The 19,728-nt window shown below is 50.4% G+C and overlaps 1 protein-coding gene across 1 annotated transcript in view; it reads left to right on the plus strand.

Moving 5' to 3' along the window:
* The window catches only part of Plxna2 (plexin A2), a 218,193-nt gene extending 198,813 nt beyond the window's left edge, over positions 1–19,380 (plus strand). Inside the window, exons 20-32 of the mRNA XM_070041595.1 lie at positions 172–406; positions 2,187–2,329; positions 2,922–3,190; positions 4,964–5,030; positions 5,223–5,369; positions 6,012–6,171; positions 6,554–6,657; positions 10,512–10,611; positions 11,606–11,796; positions 12,993–13,162; positions 15,608–15,820; positions 16,440–16,590; positions 18,686–19,380. Coding sequence (XP_069897696.1) covers positions 172–406; positions 2,187–2,329; positions 2,922–3,190; positions 4,964–5,030; positions 5,223–5,369; positions 6,012–6,171; positions 6,554–6,657; positions 10,512–10,611; positions 11,606–11,796; positions 12,993–13,162; positions 15,608–15,820; positions 16,440–16,590; positions 18,686–18,781 — 2,046 coding nt within the window. The 3' untranslated portion in view covers positions 18,782–19,380. The remainder of the gene's footprint in view (positions 1–171; positions 407–2,186; positions 2,330–2,921; positions 3,191–4,963; positions 5,031–5,222; positions 5,370–6,011; positions 6,172–6,553; positions 6,658–10,511; positions 10,612–11,605; positions 11,797–12,992; positions 13,163–15,607; positions 15,821–16,439; positions 16,591–18,685) is intronic.
* Positions 19,381–19,728: the final 348 nt, after the last annotated feature.

The following is a 19,728-nucleotide window of genomic DNA, read 5'->3' on the forward strand; positions in this document are numbered from 1 at the left end:
AAGTAACTCAAAGCAGTTGCCAAAAGCAGGAAGTCTCTCTGTGTGCACATCTGCACTCTGTGTGTGTATGTATGTATATGTATGTGTGTGTACTTGTCTGTCATGTCCTCCCTGACTGACACGGCCTGCCAGGGCTCTACACCTGTGTGCGTCCATGTGTATAATTCGCAGGTGCACGTCGGTGGGATGGTGTTCTCGCCTGGCTCGGTGAGTGTCATCTCAGACAGCTTGCTGACGCTGCCCGCCATCGTCAGCATCGCGGCGGGCGGCAGCCTGCTCCTCATCATCGTCATCATCGTCCTCATCGCCTACAAGCGCAAGTCTCGGGAAAATGACCTCACGCTCAAGCGACTCCAGATGCAGATGGACAACTTGGAGTCGCGCGTGGCCCTGGAGTGTAAGGAAGGTGAGTGGAGATGCACCCTCTCCAGCCCCGTCTTTTGGCACCAACCATCCCAATCTCCTCCTTGCTCTTCTTGCTCCACGTCTTTATATCCCACTTGGACCTGCTTTTTTCCAGAAATTTCCCTTGCCCCCAGGATCAAAGAAGGCCTATGAAGAATGCCCATGGGGAGGGGCCCAGGTCTACCTATATTACCCGGATCTGATTCAACCCACAACCTAGCAGTTCCATTCTGCCTCTCTCCTTATCTCAGGCTGCATCCTCCAAATAGCAATGTCTGGCTCCTAAACACTTGCAGATGCGTCTTTCCCATGGGAGGGAGCAGCAGCAGAGAGCACCCCTCCTCCTTCCCACCCAATATCTGCCCACCCCCACCCCCACCCCCCACCAGGGTTTGTTTTCTATCTCTATCAGTGCTGCAGGCCGGGCTGCACGCTCTGAAGGCCGTGTTTGCCGATGGCCTTGGCCATGAATGTGTGTAGGAGCCGAGATTGTGTTTTCTCCCGTCTTCCCACGCAGCCACAGCCATGAGGTGACGAGTGTACCTGGCATTCTCTCGGGCTGAGGACCTGGCAGGCTCTCTGGGAAAACATCTCAATTAGGAATCAAAACAGTTCTCCTTTTACTACAAATGGCATTCTGGGAAACAAGCCCTCTGCTGGATGAAAGGGAAGAGTTGTGCTGGGAAAGGTGGCCTAGGCTCCTTCTGGCACCAGCCTGCAGAGCCTGGGTACCCAGAAGACAGGCCTGCCCCTGGGGCGAGACCTCACAGGCCCTTTACTCCCTGTTTGCTGGCCATCTGGTAGCCAAGGCAACCCAAAGCTTTTATATCTTAATTTATTTTCTGGCTTGGGAAAAGGTAGCAATTTGCCTGTTCTAGTCTTGTCTGGAACCCCTTGTCCAAGCCATGTTTTCCCCCAGACTCCAGCACCTCTATGATCTTGACTGAACGGCCTAAGTCATGGTGTTCTCTTTTCTTCCCTTTAGCTACATTTACACTATGTACAAAGACAATTTTTAAAACACTGACAAGCATACAAATTCATATAAAAGCCTGTAATCCTTAGCTACTCAGGAGGCTGAGATCTGAGGATCGCAGTTCAAAGCCAGCCCAGGATGAAAAGTCCCTGTGAGACTCTTATCTCCAATTAACACCACAAAACCGGAAGTGGCTCAAAGCGGTAAGGCACTCTAGCTTTGAGCAAAAGAGCTCAGGGACAGTACCCAGGCCCTGAGTTCAAGCCCCAACAACTGGCAGGAAAAAAAAAATAAAAATAATCATACAAAAATCGCTTGTCTCCTCACCACTTAAGAAATACAGTGTGTTAGCTTTCCATCCTCATAACAAGTACCTGAGTTAATCAACCTGTAAATAGGAAAGGTTTGTGCCGGCTCATAGTTGTGGAGGTTGCAGCCTATGATAGGTCGGCACTGTTGCTCTCAGACCTGTGGGTAAGGCAGCACAGATGCTTAGAGCAGGTGGCTGAGCAAAACCCTTTACCTTTCTCTAGCACACCCTCAGTCCCCTAAAGACCTCCCACTATGCCTCACTTCTCAAAGGTTCCACTGCCACCTAATAGCATCAAGCCTGGAGCCATGCCCGTAACACACAGGCCTTTGGGATGCTGAAAATACCAACTGTAGCGGGCAGCCTACGAAGCTCTTCCTCCAGACACATCCTTCTACCCTCACCATCTCTGTGCCCTAGATTTCCCTCCTTCACAAACTTCTCCCCCAACTGGAGTACCCCCTGAGCCTCCCTGTCTCTGATCACTTCTCACAGCTTTCGCAGAGCTCCAGACGGACATCAACGAGCTAACCAGTGACCTGGACCGCTCAGGAATCCCCTACCTAGACTATCGCACCTACGCTATGCGAGTCCTGTTTCCAGGCATCGAGGATCATCCTGTCCTGCGTGAGCTGGAGGTAACACCTGTCTCCCAGGGTCCATCCCACCAACAGGGACACAGGCCGGGGTTTCCTAAGAATTCCAGGTGGGACCTACGTAAAGTTGGGAGTCAGAAGGGACCAACAGGTCAAAACCACATGGCAGCTATAGGCTATCAGGAAAATGACAACTAAGGAGGTTCCCAAGCATTTGAGGATAATTCCAGAGTAAGGCTTAGGACGGTCATGTTTTAAATCAATGGCTGAAATTAATGAAGCTCTGGCCTTACTCTAGAAAGGATTGAAGGTGGTTTAAAGAAGGACGTGGGATTCCATGGGTTTGCTGGTTTGTTTTATTCATGATAAATCAGGAAAGGGCAATGGTGGGAAGACTAATAAACTGAAGATATGTGCTGGGTCATCTCTATGGTACTCTTGGGAGAATCACATGGCCCCCAAGAGCCCAGGTCAGGGCTGACTGCCTGAGAGCAGCCACAGGGATGGGGCTGGCCATAGATCTCATGGAAAGGAGCCCACAGCAGGTGTCAGCAGATCCTCTGAGAACCGAGGAGGGAAGGGCAGGGGCCTCTGTCCTCCGAGGTGTCTCTCCATGCCCACCCCCGCCCTCCAGGTGCAGGGCAATGGGCAGCAGCACGTGGAGAAAGCCCTGAAGCTCTTCGCCCAGCTCATCAACAACAAGGTGTTCCTGCTGACCTTCATCCGCACCCTGGAGCTTCAGCGCAGCTTCTCCATGCGTGACCGGGGCAACGTGGCGTCGCTCATCATGACCGGGCTGCAGGGCCGCCTGGAGTACGCCACCGACGTGCTCAAGCAGCTGCTGTCTGACCTCATCGACAAGAACCTGGAGAACAAGAACCACCCCAAGCTGCTGCTCCGGAGGTCTGACCTGTCACTGGAGGGGTGGACGGGCGTTCTCATTAGTCAGCCCCCAAATAGCACGACGTTTCCAATCCCTGGAAATGGCAAGCCCCAGAGTAGCCAGTGTCCTCACGTCTGCTGGCGTGGAGTCTGGTGTGCCTAGGGATCCTGGGAGACTGCAGTGCCTGCCTAAAGCCCCCTAATGATGGGAAGAGCACAGGCCCAGGCTTGGAGCTCAGCTTGAACCCTGTTCCTGCCACCTGCTCAACTCTGTGATCTTGGATGAGACAGTAAACCTATCTGTCGTTTAGTTTCCTTTAGTTGCCTCTAGAACTGTGTGGTCCTGGTGACAACTTGCTATCTGGTACTATTACCCTAGGATCATGCTGGCCACATTCCAAGTGCTTAGTCGACAACCACACCTGTGGCTAGTGATCACCATATTGGCTCACACAGAAAGAGATCGTTTCCATCATGGTTCTGTTGGATGATGCCAGGCTGGGGATACGGTTCAGCCTGTCTGCCCAATTCCTGGCTTGGAATTACCAGCCTTCTGGTCTGTTCCCGTGGCCATTTTTTTCTGATAGCAGAAAGATTAAGAGACACAGCATTCCTAAGCTCCCCCTCCCTCGCCAGAGGCCACCAGAGAGCTGAGCACAGCTCCACAGCTCTGGGCAGCAGGGATGGGAACATGCTACCTCCATTCACCCCCCCTCTCCTTCCTCAGCCTTCTGTTCCTGAGGTCTCAGGCTTACAGGCCCACGTGGGGCAAGGAGGAAGAATGGCTTTGCTTTCTGAGCACTGAGCCCCCATCCTGCCAATCTGAGCATTAGAAACTCTCATTAAGAACTGTTGTATTTAAATTAGAGCTAATCTCAGACACAATGCAGAGAGAGGGTGCTGGGAGGGCCCCCGGGAGAAAGCTACAATTTCTTCTGCCATTGTCACTTTCTCCCAGGCCCAGATTGCCACACGGCCCTGGTAAATGCCTGGGATTTACTGCAACCAGAGGGTGTAATTTGCACCATGTGCGGGGAGTTAAAATACCCCTTCGGCATCCCCCATCACTGAGGGTCTGTCACAGCCGCTTTGTTTCTCCCCAAGTCCCCAGATCTGCAGCCTGGGGATGGGGGAGGGGAAGAGGGATGGTACTTGAAGAGACAGATCCCCCGTTGGCTAAACTCTTAAGCACTGCTCTCTACCTGCAGGGCTGAGATCTGAGAGCTCACATGACAGCAGTAATATAGCTAATATTTATGTCGTCTAGGCATTCTTCCTGGCATTTAAACTATATTAACTCATCCGATCCTCACAACTGTGTGTAGGGCAGATGAGATGATTGTCCACAATTAGAGATGGTGGAAAATCAAACCCAGAGGTTAAACAATACGCCCAATGTCACTCCGACAGTACATGATAGAGCCACGATCTGAACCCAAGGCAGCCTGCCTCTGAGCATGCGGAGAGACAGGTTACCAGTGCACAAATAGAGTCCGCAGGCATGCAGAAAACCTCTGAAGACCAAGAAAAAAAAGCCCTCTTCATCACCCTGGGATCCCTGGGGAGTAAGGAAGAGCCAAAGCAGCAGAGACGTGAGGTCTTGCATAGGAAATTGAGGCCCACAGAGAAGTCACCTCCCCCCACACCCCTCGCCCAAGTCACACTTCTAGTTCCTGGTGGAGTCAGGCTAGATTGCAGGTGTTGTGGCTCCCAGTCCAGCGCTTTGTCCCACGTAACAAGCCCAGCCCCCTACCACCAACACCTTCCCCAAAGGATTCCTTCTGCCTTCCCCAGGACTGAATCCGTGGCTGAGAAGATGCTAACCAACTGGTTTGCTTTCCTCCTGCACAAGTTCCTGAAGGTGAGCGGGGATGCAGCTTGGCCTTCGGGGTGGTATGGGGACCCCAGTCCTCTGGAACAGGAAACTCCCTGGCCCAAATGCTCCCCGTGAGCCAAGCCAAGGTGGTTCTCTCCCCGACTGTCGCAGCTGCAGAGGTGGCCAGGGAGGGGACGGCTCACACCCACACTTCCCATGCCCTGCTTGTGCCCGTAGGAATGTGCAGGGGAGCCGCTCTTCATGCTGTACTGCGCCATCAAGCAGCAGATGGAGAAGGGTCCCATCGACGCCATCACCGGTGAGGCCCGCTACTCCCTGAGCGAGGACAAGCTCATTCGGCAGCAGATCGAGTACAAGACCCTGGTGAGGGACGGCGCCTGCCTGCCCCCTGCTCTGGTCCGAGCTGTCTTCTGTCACCCTGGACATGCTCTGTGGGGGGAGGGGGGCGGCAGAAGAGATCCGTGAAGAGGCCAAGGGGCCCATCTGGGACGAGTCCAGGGGCCATTTGAAGTGTTTCAAGGCAAGGCTGGAGCCCCTCGCCTGCATCTCATTTTGGAGGGCCCTCTACGCCTCATTTTATCCTAGATAATATTGGGGGAGGGAGGTCACTGGTCACTCAGCATGGGGCGATGGGCATAGAAAGAATGCAAGTGCATTGGTTCCTAGTGTAGAGACGTTGGCTAAGGTCTACCAGCCCTGGACACTCTGAAACCAGTTCTAAGGTCCTTGGGTACCTCATACCAGGATCATAGTCTCCCCTAAACTATTCAGAAGCTAGAGAGTAGGTCCTGGTTCATTCAGAAAGAAGGGGGTCCAGTGACTTAGGCCCTCCTGCAGTAGGTATCAGGAAGGTGAGAGAAACTGAGGCACAAAACAACAGTGAAATATGCTCCTCCCTCCTGTAAAAAGGGCAAACCCTGGGGGGAAAGATTCTGAGGCCTCAACCCTCTCCCTCAAACTGCTTTTCAACTATGTCCTGCTCATAGCTTGATTACTCACTTGTAGATCCTGAACTGTGTGAACCCAGACAATGAGAACAGCCCAGAAATCCCAGTGAAGGTGTTAAACTGTGACACCATCACACAAGTCAAGGAGAAGATCCTCGATGCTGTGTATAAGAATGTGCCCTACTCACAGAGGCCCAGGGCTGTTGACATGGACTTGGGTAGGAAGCCTGGCCCCCAACGGGAGGGTGCGGGGGAAAGCAGCAGCTTTCCAGAGGGTACAGTACCTATGGAAAGGTGGGAAGATGCCAAGCCACCAATGGCTGGGGGAGGGGGGAGGAGTACTGACTGGGTCCTGGCCAGGTACGAGCTGTAGGAAACATCTCTCCCTTTGGGCACTGCCCACTCAGATGTGGGTTTTCTGGGAAGGCCCTCAGTTGCCCCTGCTGCCTGAACCCATGGAGCCAGGCATGTCTCCAAGCACAGCTTTACACAAGCTGGAGGGAGTCAGGGTTGCCGGGCTCTAAGAGGAGGCAGACCAGGTGGCCCTGGCTCACAGCCCCACCCCTCTCACACCACACCCACACCGCACTGTCCAACCAGAGTGGCGCCAAGGCCGGATAGCCCGGGTCGTGCTACAAGACGAAGACATCACCACCAAGATCGAAGGTGACTGGAAGCGGCTCAACACACTGATGCATTATCAGGTGAGAGGAGTCGGGCCTCTTTTTCATCTGGAGCCTCTTTACCGTGCCATCAGCCACAATAAGGACCTTCAGAGGGTTTCCTCTCTCTCGTATTCTTTTCCCTTGATCCTGGAGCAACAATACTTCACTGTAGCTTCTCAGCAGACTCACAGGGCAGGCAGGGATGAGAGAAAACTTAGCAAACTCTGAGTGGTTGGACTTCTCTCAGAAACAGCTTTATCTGGCCAAGGGTAAGGCCTCGATGTTTTGTTACTATGCCTCTCTACGTTTGTAGGAAGAACTGCATATTGTAAAAAAAAATCCCTGCATCTGGACAGCTACCTGAGGGTGCCTGGTGCTTTCTCTCTCTCATGCAGCAATGTAACAGACGCTTCTGACTATCAGTGTAGCCGGTTACTTAAGTTCCCTTCTTCTTACCTGTACCTGCCAAAGTGGGGCCCTAGGGATCCCTGCCCCCGACAATAATAAATATAGACAAGGATGTCTTTGCACACTGGTGGACACATTGAGTGTCTTTGGCTGAAATCTCAGCCGAAGAACACAACCACAGGAACGCCATCTCCCCTCCCTCCCCTCCCATGACCAGCACTCACAGCTTGGGGCGGGGAGGGGTGGCGGTTCTCTAAGATTAAGCACAGGTAGTGTCTACCCTTTGGGATTCAGGAAAAGATACTAAAATAGACACTGGAAATAGAGACACAGAGGGAAATTAACCCAACCAGAGGAAGTGCCCTGGCTACAGAACCCATGGGATCGCCTGATTCATAATGTCGTCCTGTGCCCCTTGTCCCACAAAAGGAGACATGCAAAGGGGCTGGCAGGCTGGGCTTACGAGCGCTGAGCTGCCCATGGACAGCTGCCCGGAGGCCCTGGGGCTGGCCAGAAACCTCAGGGTGCACAAATGAAGTTGGAGACACCCTGAATACTCCTCCCTGGGTTACATCCCCTCCCGCCCACCCCCCACCACCACCCTGGGCTGATATTCTGCCTGGATCCCAGCCCCATGTAGAGTGAAGGAGGTATAGGAGAGAAGAGACTGGGCTTCAGGAGTTGTATTGAAAGCCCCACCTCCCTGTTCTCTGATGGTGTGACTTTAATCTTTCTCAACCTTGGGCTCCTTGTCTGCAAAAAGGAGATAACAGCCCTGACTGGGGAAAGTATGAAGGTAGTTGGAAGGATTAGATACAACAGGTGAGGAGGCAGGATGTGGTAGGGACCAGCTGTAATCACTCCTTGTGAATTCCACAGGCATACACACATGCACAGACAAACGCGCACAACCACTACCACACCACGAGCTAAAAGATGCATCCGGGAGAACAATTGTAAAGAAGCAATTAGAGCTGAATAAGAAAGTGCAAAAGAGAACACCACTGTGCCCCAAGTCTCCTATTCCTAAAGAACAGGAGCGGGGCCTTTGTGCTGCCCAGGCGATTGTTCCTAGGCTGCCCAGCCTATGGCTCCTAGCCAGAAGTAGGGAATACCCCGCCTCACAGGCTCATCACATAAAACGCTTCCAATTCCCTGATGTCATTTATCATTCATGTATTCATCCATTTCTCAAATATTTACTAAGCTTCCCTGAGTGCCAGGCAATTCCCACACGTTAGCCCTGTGTGACAGGGACAGCAAGGTGTCTTCCTCCCTTTGGAAGAAGAAGATGGTGGTGGTGCTCATGATGACAACACAAATACCAACGCTCGCTGAGTGCTCACTGGGCACCAGGCAAACAGCCTTTGTGTATTTTAATGCCTTTAATAGTCCTTACAACAGCCACGGATTCTGCCCTTACTGACTGCCACGGCCCAGATAGGTGCAGTCATCTACCTGATGAAGAGGCAAAGTCAAGGTCAGATCCAGCTAGGTATCCTGACCGTGGATTTGCTCCATCTATTGGTTGAGAGAGAAAAACAAAACAAAACGAAGACCAAGAGAGATTTAGTGACCAGACCTGGAATTGAGTTCAACTGTGGTCATGTGAGTCACCTTGTAAAGCTCTTCCTTTAGGTGACAACAAACCATAATTAATGCAATCTGTTCTCACTGGGAGTGTAAACCTTTGCCCTTGCTAAGCATTCAGGGTATCGTTTCTGGACTGTGGGTGGCAAGGAGAACTCCTGAAAGACAGAAGTAGACACACACACACACACACACACACACACACACACACACACACACACACACACACACACACACACACACACACACACACACACACACACACACACACACACACACACACACACACACACACACACACACACACACACACACACACACACTCTCCATCCCCTGTTCTGTCCTAGGGCTTTTGCTGATGGTGCAGACAGCTATCAAGTTAAGGGCTACCTCAGTTGTGAAATGATGGCTCACTGGCATCTTCCAGACACAGGACTAATGCTCTGAAGGGCTAAAGATCCTGGAACCTTCAGTGTTCAAGTCTGGCATTGCCCTCTTGTTACCCATCCTAGAGTCAAAGGTCCTTTGAGCCCCCCACAGAAGAAAATCTACATAATCTTAATTAACAAAGAGATGTTAAAAAACTTCCTGGGGCTTCTGCAGATTTATCGGGAGGGTAAAATTAAACACCACCACTAAAACTGGTTATCAGGGAATCTCGTTAGCGCTAATGTTCATTTATAGTTTGACTTCCCAACATTTAATTCTTTTTTGGTGGGAGAGAGGGACTGACAATTTAAGACCCAGAAAGATGGTTTTATGACTGGTGTAGCTATAAATCAAACTTATAAAGTTCATAAAAATTGTTAAAATAAAAAATGGTTTAATAGGAATGTTTTATGGCCCATAACATTATTATAGCTGTTTTATTCCCTCTGCGTTAGGGGTTTAATTGGATCGCCACAATTCTGGGGATTCTCCATTTTTATTGCGTGGAGGCTAATCTTAAATCAAAATGGCCCCAAATGTCTTCAATATGGCTCCGCCTTTATCAGCCTTCTCCCCACAGACGGGGTGTTGAGCCTGGCGTCCTCAGAGAAGATGGGGTAACGCCATCTTTCTGACTCCCCCCAGGCCAGTTGCCCTTTAGGTGGCCTAGGTCTAAAAGAGAACCCAGGACATGGAGAAATAAAAGCCAAAAGGGAATATGGACTTCAGATCAGTCAATATAACTTGAAATAAAATCCCAAATTAGGATATAAAATTAGAAGACTATGATCTGGAGCCTGACAGATCTAGTGTCAATACTGACTCCCCATGCATTAACTATGCCATCTTGAAGATACTGCTTACCCTGCCCCTCCCTTTGGGCTTCCATTCCTGCATCTGTAGGCTGGGGATACTTGTCCATTATTCACAAGACTGACCAGAGGCCATGCCTGCCCCTGTTCTGTCCAGTAGAAACACTACAAGCCACACTGAAAGTCACATGGGTAATTTTAAAGTTCTTCTCAGCCACGTTTAAAAAGCATAATTAAGCAGAAATTAATGTTAACAATATTACTTAACACAAGCCATCTAAAATGATTATTGCTTCAACACATCATCAATAAAAAATTATTAATGAGACAGCTTACAATCTTTTGTTCGTACTAACCCGCTGAAATCCAGCGTGTATTGTACGTGTTAGCACTTCTCCACAGAGACACTTAGAAGCGTGTCTCAATTGGGATTGACTACATTTCAGGTTTCCAAAGCCACACATGACAAGAAGCGGTACTATCTCAGCGGTGCCACTCTGGTCTGGTCCAATAAAAGCTTAGAAAACAACAGTAGTGGCTATTTGAATTTCTTATTGGCTACTCGTTCTCCCATAATGTCCTAGAAGTATTTGACTATTCCACTTCCTGAAATATTTACATCCGCCCATCCTATGCTTTGTGTACCATCCTCAGGTATCAGACAGGTCGGTGGTGGCTCTGGTCCCCAAGCAGACCTCCTCATACAACATCCCTGCCTCGGCCAGCATCTCACGGACATCCATCAGCAGATACGGTGAGCACTAGGAAAAGCAGTATGGGCACCTCTAGGGTCCAGTCTCCTGTGACCACCCAGGGTCCCAGGAACCACCAACCATCCCTTCCCACATAGGAAGCCCCTGCTTGCTGCTGGACTGCATTCAAAGGCACTTGCCCATTGCCTTCTCTCCAGTCCATACTGTCATAGGACAGCATAAGAACACTTCCTTCTATATCTCAGGACTAGGAAAGGAGTCCTAGTGACCTAAATGGAAGATATATATATATATATATATATATATATATATATATATATATATATATATGCCCTTATGGAAGGTGTGTGTGTGTGTATATATATATATATATATATATAATGGGTATATATATATATATGGGTGTATATATGTATATGCCTACTTCCTGGGTTGGTCTCAGTTTATGCCTGTCTTACTAGTTAACTCTTGAAATTGTCCATTTAGGCAGTAAATTGGTCGTCCTCCCCTTCCCATCCCAGTGTCCCCTGGAATAAGCTTAGCACATGTCCCTCTCTCTTCTGTCCTATCTGGTTTCTTATTTGCATGCAGGCATTTGGCTTCCTACCGCTATGGGGGTGAGGGGCGGGGGGGGGGGGGGGAGAGATGCAGGAAATGTCATATCCTATGCCCCAAGAAAGAAGAGCCCATTAATTCCCAAGCAGATCATTAAAGTGTGCAGCGCCTTTATATCCAGATTTTCATTAAATCACCTATAAAGATATCCAATTGACATTTTGCCTGTTGATTATTCATTACTGGAAGCATCAGAAGGGAGGGAACTCCCAGACTCTCAAGAGCCTCTCCAACACCTGGTTTTTCTAAATCCTCTTTGTGGAATGAAAAAAGACTTTAGGCCCCTCTATCTTCATGCCAGCCAAGGATCTGTAAAACTATCCACTGAGCAAGAGGTCCCAAGGACCTTCCAGTTGACACAGATTTATCCTGAGTGTGTGCCAAGGGATGCTAACCTGTCACTCAACCCCATGGCCTCAGACTCCTCCTTCAGGTACACAGGCAGCCCTGACAGCCTGAGGTCCCGGGCTCCTATGATCACCCCAGACCTGGAGAGTGGGGTCAAAGTATGGCATCTGGTGAAGAACCATGACCACGGTGACCAGAAGGAGGGCGACCGGGGCAGCAAGATGGTGTCTGAGATCTACCTGACCCGGCTACTGGCCACCAAGGTAACTCCTTCTTCACCCAAGTGCAGAGGGCTCACAGAGGGGCATACCCTATCCCCTCAGAAAGGATAGCCTGCCCTCCCAAGGAACCCAGGATGGGTTCCAGGGTATCATGCAGTTCCATTGCTGTTCCCTACCCATTAGCAAAAGCAACAGTTCCTTCTTTGCTTCCTGCCCACTTCTCTGCCTGCCTCCATGATGATTGCCTTTTCTCCCTCTCTGGGAGAGAAGGCATGAAGGCCTCGTCCTGCCAGGAATCTACCTCATTTCAGTTCCCCTGCATGCTAAAAGAACCTGTGAGAGGCAGTATCTTATAGCCTTCCTGGCAGACAACACGATATGCCCATAAGCACAGCAATCATGAGATCCATAATTTTCAGGTCAAGCTAGATTTCAAATATTCTCCCCATTGACCCCTCAACAATGCTTGTGACACAAATAACAGTGGGACACTTAAAGCTTTCAGCCTTATTAAGAAATAGCCCCAAACTACTGGATCGGATCTATATCTCCACTTTTCTGTTGCCTAATATGCCCAGCATAACAATGAGAGCCAACAAAAAGACCGGGAAAGGTCAGAGGTTCTGCTGATCTGCAGAGGTCTTCCTTGAGCCAGTCTTATCTCTGCCCCCAGATTCCCTCCGAGACTTGTGGTTCAGGGCTGTGCTTGGGTCTTCTAGACTCTTTACCTGCAGCCCATGCTACAAATACCACCTGTCCCAGGTCACTAATAATCTTAAGGAAATTTCTGCACTTCCCCTGAGACCAGCCTATGGCTCTACCTTGTCTTGTCAAGCTCTGCTGCGAGGTCCCAGTCTCCCAGCGTGTTCCCTGGATGCCTTCCACAGACTGGGCTGCCAGCCTGTGCCCCCACATTCAATCCTGGCAAGTTCAGACTCTGTGCCCTTCTGGTCTCCCATCACACGCCCTGCACCTATACCCGCCAGGCATGGAGGAAGCAGCAGTGTGGCATGCCATTCATCCCAGGAATCCCCAACCCACTCAGGTTCACCCACCTGCTGACACTCCAGCCAGGGCTCTTTCCCACCCCCACCTGCCATGCAGTCTGCCCATCCTTGAATCACAAAGGTCCAAGTCAGGATAGGTCCAGGGAAGTACCCAGCACACCGTGGACTCCCTGCCGGGCCCCACCCTTCCCATTCTCCATTGTATATTGTTCCTCCCCTTGCTTCCTCCAGGGCACCCTGCAGAAGTTCGTGGATGACTTGTTTGAGACCTTGTTCAGCACCGTGCACCGAGGCAGCGCTCTCCCCCTGGCCATCAAATACATGTTTGATTTCCTGGATGAGCAGGCAGACAGGCACAGCATCCACGACACAGATGTGCGGCACACCTGGAAAAGCAACTGGTAATAATCCCCAGAAGAGCCCAGTGGGAGATGCAGCCTGGAGAGGCCAAGTACTCAGGGAATGGAGGGGTGAGGACCCACAGGGACCCTGGAGAGGAGAGACAGCTGGTTGTCAGCTGAGACAGGGTGATCAGAGGCTCCTGGAACACGGTCCACACATGCTCTGCAGAGCCCATGTAATCCCCAGGTTGCCTGCTGCTCCAAGTGGGGCCTGCCTGGCTTAAGCCCTGCTCTTCCTGGCTGTGACCTTCCCCTGGGGGAGAGCCTGCTCTGCTAACTCAGAGCTCTCTGGTTCTCAGGAGATGGGGAGGGGGGGCGAGGGGCCTCCACAAAGAGCCGCCTTTGAAATCTAGCTCCAGAGCCAAGCATTCTGGATGCTGAGGATGGTCACTTGTAAGACAGGACCGGGAATGACGTTGGTGGGATTGGGAGGGAGGGATGGACTCCCACCTGCTGAAGACTTGAGCCAGTGACTGACGATTTCATTACACATTTGATCTCTTCATGCCAAGTCCTTCACCCCAGCACCATAGCTTTCAGGAAGCAGCAGGCAGAATGGCCCCTAGGCCTGGCTCTCTTCCCTGAAGTCACCTTACATCCAGGCCAGCAGAGGGAGAAGCAGCAGCTCCCAAGGGCCCCGCACATGAGCCTTTTTCCTCCTGGGTTTTGAACCTGGACGAGTGATCAAGCTAAGGACTAGCTGTCAGGTCAGATGGGGTCTGACCAACAGCCGGACTCAAAAGGCTTAATTCGGGAAAGAGCACAGAGAAGGGAGGCCCAGGCATTTGGTTTGGGCAGGCAGCCCGTGCAGCTGTCTGGAGTCAGCAGTCTCTTCAGAAAACAAAGCCGACACAGATGGGCCCAGGCTGTTATTTGGGAATCAAAAGTCTTAGCAACCAACAAAACACTTTGGAAAGAGCCAACCCTAACCCCAGAATATTCCTTTCTTCCCTGGACGTTGTGGTCTTTGCGGCCTCCTGAGTCTGTCTCTCTCACCGCATTGGAGTAATTTGATGAGAGTTGGGTAGCACAGGGGTGCCCGCGCTCTGTCTGCATTCCTGGGGACGGGACCGGGGCCATCTCCTTTGCTTTGGAGAATCCCCAGGCCATCACTGGAAAGTCACAATTTCAAGGAAACCAAGAGAAAGTTCTGGATGGTCCCAATAGCTGTGCCTCCTGTGTGGCCTGGCCTGGCACCAGTAACAGAAATACACTTCCCTAGAGTAGTGGGAGAGACAAGAGTCCTGTGGTCCAGACCTCACCAGGCAGATGTCCAAGGAAAGATGGTTCAAAGTGCTTGAGCTGCCAGGGGAGAGGAGGAGGGCAGGGGAGAGGCTGCAGAGCCCAGCAGAGGCAGAGCACTGCCGGATCTCAGGGATCCGTGCTGTTGCACGTTGGGGTTCTAGCAGAAGACATAATAGGAGGGCCTTTGCCAGGATCTGGCACTCTGAAGACATTTGGGGAAGTCTAGGGTCCATGAGAGTCAAGAGAATAGGAGCACAGGAGAGATGACAGATAATCATCTCAGGCCAGAAGGACAGACCCAGCGCCGGGGCTCACTCTAAACAAGCATCAAAAGAGTTAAGGCCAGAAGGCAGCTGGAAAAGAAGGCAGAGTTGAGAAAAAGGCAAAACAACAGCTGTTCTGATTTTGATGGAAGGTAAATGGGCTTATCCGCCTTATGGCCCCAGGAGCAAAAAGAAAAGCAAAAAGAAAAAAAAAAAGCTCATTGCCCTCTGCTTATAAATTCTCCAGCGGCAGAAGGAAGTCTCCTGACTACTGTTGGGTTCTTCTTGGAGTGGGAAAAACTGAGCTACAGTGGGCCATTCCTAGCGTGCCAGCAATGGCTGCTCTCCTCCCTGTGGGCCCTGCATAGACACAAGAAAGCCCTGGGGAGAGTCCTGAAAGGACTTCCCCCTAGGGAGCCCATTCCTGGGCCCAGCCAGGCCCGCCAGCCCTGGGAAGCGGCTTCTCACAGCCTGGCTGGGCGGGAAGGGCAGGTGGTGCCCTTTGTGCCCACTCTGAGGCAGTGCCCGGGGCTGCCGGCTGCCTCCTTCTGGACAATGGCCACGAGCAGTGTGAAGGGGACTCCAGGAGCCTGGTGGCTTTGTTTGAAGCGCTGAGAAAATTGCCTTGTCCTGTGTACTTGGGTTTGCTTTAGGGCACTGAGGCCTTTAGAAAAGGCTGCCCGGAGGGAGCAGGGTGGGTCAGACACGCCCACCTTGAGTTCTCTGGAAACTGGGTCAGTGCCCTGTTAAGGTACAAGCTTCTCTCCTTTCCTCCCAGGACTGGTAATAGCTCCGGTGGAATTAGCAGCCCCTGCCGGACTGCTTTTCTAAGAGTTCATCCTCTAGGCCTGTTGGAAAGGGACAGGCGGGAAGGAATATTAGGTGTAAGGGGCTTGGCTGAAGGGAATGCTCAGATCTGCTCTGCCTTTTCCCCCAGCCTCCCTCTGCGCTTCTGGGTGAATGTCATCAAGAACCCTCAGTTTGTATTTGACATTCACAAGGGTAGCATCACGGACGCCTGCCTCTCCGTGGTGGCCCAGACCTTCATGGATTCCTGCTCCACGTCGGAGCATCGGCTGGGCAAAGACTCCCCTTCCAACAAGCTGCTCTATGCCAAGGACATCCCTAGCTACAAGAGTTGGGTGGAGAGGTGAGTAGCTCCCTCCAGGCAGGCTGATACCCCATCCCCCTGCTCAGCTGCCCAAACTGTCTCATCACAACTAAGGGCTCAGATACTATTTGCAGTTCCTGTGGGACCTCACCGTCCCTGCTTCTTCCTGCTGTGGGAAGGAAGGGTGGCTTTGTGCCCTTAAAAGTCTGAAGACTGTTTTCCTAATTGCCATTTCTTGGGCACAAGCTAAGCCCTCGGCACGGTGATGTGGGTTTTGTATGTTATCATCTCATTTAAATGCCCAGCAGAGATGCTAAGCTTCCTAATGAGGAAGCTCAAGCACAGATAAGCTATACCAAGATCACCAGCTAGCAAGTAGCAGCGCTAGGATTTGAATCTAAGGAGTCTGGCCAGAGTCTGGGCTTTTAACCATTCTTGGCACTGTAGCCAGCTCTCAGCTGGATATAAATCTCCTGAAGAAACTCCGGCCTCAGACTTAGTTGAGCCAAGAGGGCAGCAAAGCCACATCCGAAGAGAAATGGGAAGACAAGAACAGGGGACACCCAGGGCTGTTTAGGGGCGGAGGGACCCGGGGCCAGAGTAGATGCAGGCAAATTTTGCTGAGACCCTGAGAAGGGCCTTTTCCTGTCTACGGCAGATACTATGCAGACATCGCCAAGCTCCCAGCCATCAGTGACCAGGACATGAACGCCTACCTCGCTGAGCAGTCCCGCCTGCACGCCGTGGAGTTCAACATGCTGAGTGCCCTCAATGAGATTTACTCGTATGTCAGCAAGTATAGTGAGGAGGTAAGACAGGCTCTCACAGGGACAGAAACCAGCCCACAGGAGACAGTCCACTAAACCGGAAGCTTGATTCAATCTTAAATAACAACCCCAGGGAGTCGCGTACTTGCCAAGCAAGCCTGATAGTCCTGAGTTCAGAACCCAGCACCACCAAACACAAAGAACATCAGCAGAGGTAACACATGCACAGAGTCAAAAGCCCGTGAGCTCCAAGTTGAACACTTTCTTACATACTGTTGTGTCTTCCTGTCATTGAACACACTAAGTGACACTTTGAATCGTTTCATTGTCTTCAGTTCAAGGTAGGATGTGATCGACTGCATTTGATCTCAAACAATGAACCCAGCTGGGGTTTTGGGGGGGGGACTTGAACAAACCCTTTCAGTCACATTTCAGTGAAACAGGTGCACCCTAACACAAATAGAGGTTGGGTTAGAGCTTGGAAATCAGAGGACACCAAACCTGAAAAACCCTGTTGTAGCAATAACTGACACTTACATAGCACTTCCTAGATTCCAAATACTGTTTGAAACACTTTAGAGATATATACTCATACATATAGCCATATATGGATACATATACCTATACATATGTGTCTATACATGTAGATGTGTGCATGTATGTGTGTGGTTGTATGTATACATATGTGCATGTATCGTCCTGTACTATATGATGATGCTTTGTCCAGTGGTCAACAACATACCACATATATGAAATGATCCTATGCAATTATAATGTAGCTGAAACATCCCTGTGTAACCCCACATCCTAGCATCATAGCACAATGTATGCCTCACATACATATGGTGATGCTGATATAGACAAACCTACTGTGTTGCCTACCATATAAAAGAGTAGCACAAAGGCTGGGAAGGTGGCTCAGTGGTAGAGCGCTTGCTTTGCATGCATGAGGCCATGGGTTCAATTCCTCAGCATCACATAAGCAGAAAAAGCCGGAAGTGGCGCTGTGGCTCAAGTGGTAGAGCTCTAGCCTTGAGGTGAAGAGCTGAGGGACAGTGCTCAGGCCCAGAGTTCAGGTCCCACGACTGACCAAAAAAAAAAAAAAGAAAGAAAAGAAAAGAAAAAAAGGAATGATGGGGAATTCTAATGGGGTATTGTGGGATAAGCAAAAGAGTAGCACATACAATTTGGTGCACAGTATGTAAAACTTGATTTAAAAACTGACCATGATGCTGGTGTACATGTTTACTATGATACACTTTTGTTGTTATTGGTCATGGGGCTTGAATGCATGATCTGGGTACTATCTCTGAGCATTTTTGATCAAGGCTAGCACTCTACCACTTTGAGCTACAGTGCCACTTCCGGTCTTCTGGTGGTTAATTGGAGATAAGAGTCTCACGGATTTTCCTGCCTGGGCTGGCTTTGAACTGTGACCCTTCAATCTCAGCCTCCTGAGTAGCTAGGGTTACAAGCCTCCTGAATTACCAGCACTCAGCTTACAGCATACTTTTGTTTGTCAATATTAAGGCTTAAACTCAAGGCCTCCCACTTTTGCTTAGTTGTTTTGTTTTGTTTTGCTCAAAGTTGGCACTCTACTACATAAGCCATACCTTCACCTCTGGCTTGTTGCTGTCTAGGCTGGCTTTGAACCAGGATCCTCAGATCTCAGCTTCCTGAGTAGCTAGGATTACAGGTGGGAGCCACCCAGTGCCCAAGTATACTATATTTTTCCTGTAATTTTAGAATATACTTTGTCTATTTTACAGAAAAGAAAACAAAACACAGAAGTTTGCCATAAGACAGTATATAATGTTTAGATCAACTGCTCACACATTTTGTTGTTTGTGCTTGATTTGATGCCATGTTTGTGTGAGAATGGTCTAGACAATTTACATGATAACACAGTCACCTCAGGACCCAATTCTCAGAAAGTACCCTCATCAGTAAGCCGAGCCTGATCACATGTACATTCACTCGATCCAGTCATCCTTCCAGGCATCTAAAGTTGCATTCCAACTCTCCAGAAAGGAGAGGCAGACCGAAAGGTGGCTTTGGGGAGGACTCTCCCCAAAGGACTCTCTCCTTTTCTACTGCGTCTTAAAGCATCCCTCCCTCCTTTTGTTCTGTCCCTCAGCTGATTGGGGCACTAGAGCAGGATGAACAAGCTCGGAGGCAGCGGCTGGCGTACAAGGTAGAGCAGCTCATCAATGCCATGTCCATTGAGAGCTGAGAGGAGGACTTCAAGTTCCTGGGAGGAGGGACCTGTCCACGCTGTCACACTGGCGTCTCTGAAGGAAGGAAGGACCCGTGGAAGGGGACAAGGCCCCAGAGCTTGCTGTCCCCTGAGACCACCCTCCCCACCCTGGAGAGGCGATGCCAGCCAGCTTCCCTGCCAGGAGGGACCCACGGCGTCACCCATCCACGGAGAGGACCAGGGACCCCAGGCGGGCGAGGAGATGGGGGCTCTTCAAGCTGAGAGGCTCAAGCCTCTGTGACTGCTGCTTGCATGAAAACTCATTCGATGTATATTGGGGGAAATACTGAGAACTTTATTTAATTTTTTTTAAGAAAAAGGGGAAAAAAAACACAGAAATAAAACAAAAAAAAGCCACCCCGTTCATCCCATCCAACTTTTGTTTTAATTCTGATTTCTGTCCACCTTCTTTCTGTCCTCCATCTTTCCTTCCTCGTGTAACTCTTCTTTCCGATGTCAGAAAAAGCCGAAAAAAGAGATGATGAGAGAACTTGGAAGGGGGAGAAATGGTCTCCTTTCCGACCAATTGAAAACACAAGAGGCCGACCAACTGAAAACACAAGAGGAGGAGGAGGAGGAGGAAGAGGAGGAGGAGGAGGAGGAGGAGGAGGAGGAGGAGGAGGAGGAGGAAAATGAATGAATGAGCACAAGTTCTCACCCAATTCTTCGCAACTAGAGAGGCCATGGAAAACTGAACCATTCCGGCAGCCAGAAAAGTGTGGAACCTACAGACCTCTGCACAAATTCCCAAAATCGGAGTGGCTTCACCTGGCTGGAGGAAATAACAGCTTTATGAACCACACCCCTGTATATTCTCATCTCTTGAATGAGGGCTCTGTCTATCCAGTTCCAATGCTTTTTTGTTTTTCCTACTGTGTTTAAAAAGCTCGTCTTTGGTACCCTTCCTCCTGGTTTCCCAGAGT

This window comes from Dipodomys merriami, unplaced genomic scaffold (genome assembly GCF_024711535.1).
Source record: "Dipodomys merriami isolate MVZ:Mamm:240054 unplaced genomic scaffold, mDipMer1.0.p SCAF_31, whole genome shotgun sequence".
Lineage (NCBI taxonomy): Eukaryota > Metazoa > Chordata > Mammalia > Rodentia > Heteromyidae > Dipodomys > Dipodomys merriami.